Source organism: Anopheles ziemanni, chromosome 2, assembly GCF_943734765.1.
Source record: "Anopheles ziemanni chromosome 2, idAnoZiCoDA_A2_x.2, whole genome shotgun sequence".
NCBI lineage: Eukaryota > Metazoa > Arthropoda > Insecta > Diptera > Culicidae > Anopheles > Anopheles ziemanni.
This window is the reverse complement of record NC_080705.1, coordinates 41527722-41532173: the sequence shown is the minus strand read 5'-3', so window position 1 is coordinate 41532173 and position 4452 is coordinate 41527722. Positions and strand designations below refer to the sequence as shown.

Here is a 4452-nt window from a genome sequence, read left to right as displayed (position 1 = left end):
ACAAAGGGTCTCATTTGGAGGCGCTACAATTATGGCAGTGGCGCGAATTGGGCCATTATCGTTTGGCGTTAGAATAAATCTGTGTAGGTACGGAAAATTACTACACTTCCTCCGAGTGGATCCCAGTAGCCAGTTCCTCCGACGCCATCTTGGCGAAATTGTACCGTGCACGAACAATGCGGATATGATTCACCCAGGCCGCGTAACAAGGGCATTTGTTTTAAGGCTGACAATTAAGGTCATAAAAGCGACCTATCGATGGCATAAAGTCTGACCTCTCCCATTGGCTCGCGTCGTCGGGTCAGTATCATAAATCAACGTAACGTTAAAAAAAAAAACAAACAAAACGCACCCATCTAAACCTTGGAGCCTTGATCGTTCATGGTGTACTTTGATCGGACGATCTTTCTTCTCGCGTCCGTAATCGCTGTCTGTGTTGTGGCTTCAATTTCTTCAACAAGACGCGGATTTGTAAGCATGATTGATATCTTTCATTCGATGTTTCGATCTTCCTGGCTTTCTTTTTCATTTTCAGCAGCGGTTTGCCATCCATCGCTAGACTAATACGTCGAAAAAGAGGCACGAACAGTTCACGGTTCGTCTAGGGGTCCCATTCTGTGAGTGTAGAGTATCCCAAAATGACCGTTAATCGTACCAGTTTGATTGACGCTTGCAGATTAGCCGAAAAGCAGAGGAAGCCATTCGGACACTGGGATGGGGAGGACAAGGAGGGGGGACACAAAATTTGAGTCGTGTTCTGCAAAATTTCTCTTCTTCCTGGCGCTTTCTGTTTTCCGCGATAGTTTCATTTCGTTTCCTGATCTGGGAAACGGGTTTAGACTGCCCGAGGAATAATGTTGCGAAAGCGTTTGCATACAGGATTTTGTCCAAATCTCTGTGAGCCGTGTCTGGGAATTAACGTCTGTATTCTGGGCGAGATAAAAAGATCAAATGATACTCGAGGGAGATCGGCATCTCTTCTTCTCACAAGACTAGACATTGCTTGCACTTATCTAGAATTTCTTCTTCGTTCTGTACCATTCCAGAGTTTGGTGAAGATCATGCTAATTGTGCGCTGAAGAGGATAGCCACTCGATGGGACGCCAACCGATGGCGCAGATTGTGGCCTCCGGGTTATATATGTATATTTTTTTTGTGAGTGCGCAACAACTATAAAGATCCGGGGGTGTATGAAGGCTTCTCTTCGGGGAGAATAAAAAAGGATAAATGAAACAAAATCGGCTCCATCCCACTCGCGATTACGTGGCTCGAGTCCACACGTCCGCTCGGATGTCTCCAAGATCTTCAACTTCGAGTATACGCAAGATAAAGGGTGTTTGTGCTGGCGGTGCGACCAGGGGAGAGTGGTCGCCATCGTTCGAGCGACATACTGGTGGACAATCAGCTGGTAAGGACAGGGGTAAGACGCGCTCCCCAAGCGAACCGCGACTGAATTGGGCAGACAAGCCGGCGGGAAGAGCCCGTCGTGAACGAGAAGATTCGAGGCACTCTACGGCGATACGGTTGAGACGAAACGCGAGGAACGTGGAATGAAAAAAAAATCACGATACGAAGGAGCCGCATGACGGTCGATTCGTCGTGCGGCAACCAAAACCCACCGGCCGAGACCGGTCGTCGTTCGGGAAGTGAACGAATTTTCGTCTGTATATAAGCCCGGTCCCGAGCCTCAGCAAGTCACAGTTTGGTTTCTGCCTGAATCCAGCGAGCAACATTAGCGAGTTCTTCCCCAAAACGGTAAGCATTTGTGCCAACCCAGAGGGTGTGCTCGGTACAGGGAAAAAGTAGCCCACCAGTCGTCGAAGCGATCTTGTCGAAGGGAAACAATTAGCGAGCGTTTTCCACCGTATTAGCACCGGCATTAGTTCTCGCCATCATTCGATCGTTTATCAGTGAAAGCGATCGTCTAGCGAGGCGCAGTGAAATCTTTCCAATAAGTGTGAGTGTGAAGTAATTGGAGCGATAATAGCGGTTTGAATTGTAAATCGGGTTCGTCGCTTATACCACCGGGAATGAAGTCTTTCGTTTGCCTCGTGCATTGTCGTACGAGCAGGAAAGGGAATCGTGAGAGAATAGGTGAAATGTAATGACAGGATAATTGTAGGTTGTTGAGCAGGCATATCGCATTTGTAGAAATGAACTTACTCATTGATATTTAGCTTAAAGATCGTGCTCGATTTTTCTTCGATTCTTTTGTTTGTGATCTTTGAAAACAATTAAAACATGTTTAAAATAATTGTTGCTGTAACATTTTCAGGCAGAATTTTAAATTTTTGAATTTTAAATTTTTGTTCAGAGAATGTATCTGTTTGCTAAAAAATCTCTTCTCCAAGTAATTCACCGGCGGGAGCAAAAGTGCTAAAGTAAACATGTTTGCAAACACCGTACCGGAGGTAGTTAACTTCAAACCTGTTCTCGCAAGACGTTTGTTTACCGATCGTGAACCCATACACTCGCGACTCTGATGTGTCCGGTGAATGCAACTTTTTGTTCTGCCTGTAGTGGACTTCCAAGAATTCATCCCATAGATCTTTCAAACCCTCCCCCTAGCCGTGGTTACAAAAGACACGAGTGTAATCAATGATTACTACTCAAACCGGTGGTGCTGAGTCATCACGTAAGGCATCGTGTTTTCGTTAGCTCGTGGGAGACCTTTGGAGGCCGTTTTTGTTCACTGATAACAATGCCGGACACTGTGACATTAGTAGGTCGTACCGGCTTGTTGTGCAGTGTGTGCGGTTATTGTAATGTTACTCATTGATTCAAGGGTCAACACGGGTAAGGGTGATCACTAAGCAATGACGTATAATTTATTCCGCGAGTAATGATAGAAAATCCCCCGTACACGTGCATCGTAGTTTTTAGACCATTTTTAAACGGTTTCCCTAAAGTTTTGCTGTATCTAACGCCCCAATTTCCGTACTTAAATTTCCGCAGCAAACAACAACATCACTGAAAAGATGAAATTCTTCGTCGTCGTTGCCCTGGCCATGGTTGCCGCCGTCGCCGCCCAGGATAAGTACACCACCAAGTACGACGGTGTCGATCTGGACGAGATCCTCAAGTCGGACCGACTGTTCAACAACTACTACAAGTGCCTGCTGGACCAGGGCCGCTGCACCCCGGACGGTAACGAGCTGAAGCGCATCCTTCCCGACGCCCTGCAGACGGACTGCGCCAAGTGCAGCGAGAAGCAGAAGACTGGCACCGAGAAGGTAATCAACTATCTGATCGATAACCGCAACGACCAGTGGCAGAACCTGCAAAAGAAGTACGACCCGGAGAACATCTACGTCAACAAGTACCGCGATGAGGCCAACAAGAAGGGCATCAAGCTGTAAGGTGTGGAGCACTATGTTTTCGTTAGTGTTTCCCATCCTTCCCCTGGCACCAGACGACCCCGCTTCGACGATGAGTTCTACCAGCGATTCGCGTTAAACGGCAGGAAGCAAAATGGATGGGCGGTAGATGCCGCCTCTAGCACTTAAGACGGGATGAAAGTGAGAGAGAGAAAACCGACAAAAAAACTACCAACAAACTCCAGCTCAGACCAGTCAGCGAAAGTGGAGGGTGAAACCATCAGCACCACCATCAGCAGCATGATCGTGTTGTAGCCAAACTGTATCCAAACAACACTCGAGAGCGAAGCAGCGATGTGGAATAAGGATCTGGCGAGGAAACAACGTTGTCGAATCCTATGGGTTCATGAAGCATTATATTTTTGTGTTAATAGAAAAGAGTAAGATAAAAACATCCAGCGAATAACACCACGCAGGATGGGATCCTTCACGATACGCTGTGCGGGCTGAGCGAATTTCAACTGTTAACTTCATCAGTACATAAATAAACAGGTTAAACCATTTTATCAAAACCAAAAACTATTTGCTACTATTTATAAAATTTATAGATTTAAATTATTCCGAAAACGATTAAAAACATGAAAATGCAAACAAAAATTGAACTGCAAGGGAAACATGATAAAACCAATCACAATGCATTGCATATTTACGCAATCGTAATTTATCGTCATGCGTTAAAGAGCACCCAAGCAATTGACCCATTTTAAGGATGGGCAAAATATCCCGCTACAAACATCATTACATCCTCGAGGCGTGTAATTGGCTCCAATGTTTCCCAGGAGAGATGTTTTCCATTTCGGGATGGTATTGCATAATAGCATAGTTTGTGCACATTCCGTCATCCCACTGATTCTCTGAGAGTGCACTGTAGGGTAGGGTGAGAATGAAAGTGAAGTGCAGCACATAATTATGATGGTGCATCCGACCCGCACAATGGAACCTCATCGATGTTTTTGGAAGTGAACGGGTTTTGTGGGCTTGGTTTCGTTTTCTTCCGAAACTGGAAAGCAATCTGAATGACGTGCGGAGGCTGACCTAAAGATGTTTTCATGCGTATCAAGTTTTACGACATTTT

The 4452-nt window shown here is 45.8% G+C and overlaps 1 protein-coding gene across 1 annotated transcript; it reads left to right on the top strand.

Moving 5' to 3' along the window:
- The first annotated feature begins 2972 nt into the window (after window positions 1-2972).
- Window positions 2973-3359, top strand: LOC131286321 (ejaculatory bulb-specific protein 3-like). The gene has a single exon (XM_058315262.1). It carries the CDS (start codon window positions 2979-2981, stop codon window positions 3357-3359), a length of 381 nt encoding a protein of 126 aa, XP_058171245.1. The 5' UTR covers window positions 2973-2978.
- The last annotated feature ends 1093 nt before the right edge of the window (window positions 3360-4452 follow it).

What these genes read in the sequence shown, in the direction of transcription:
- LOC131286321 (XM_058315262.1), top strand. Translation starts at nt 2,979, where the DNA reads ATGAAATTCTTCGTCGTCGTTGCCCTGGCCATGGTTGCCGCCGTCGCC.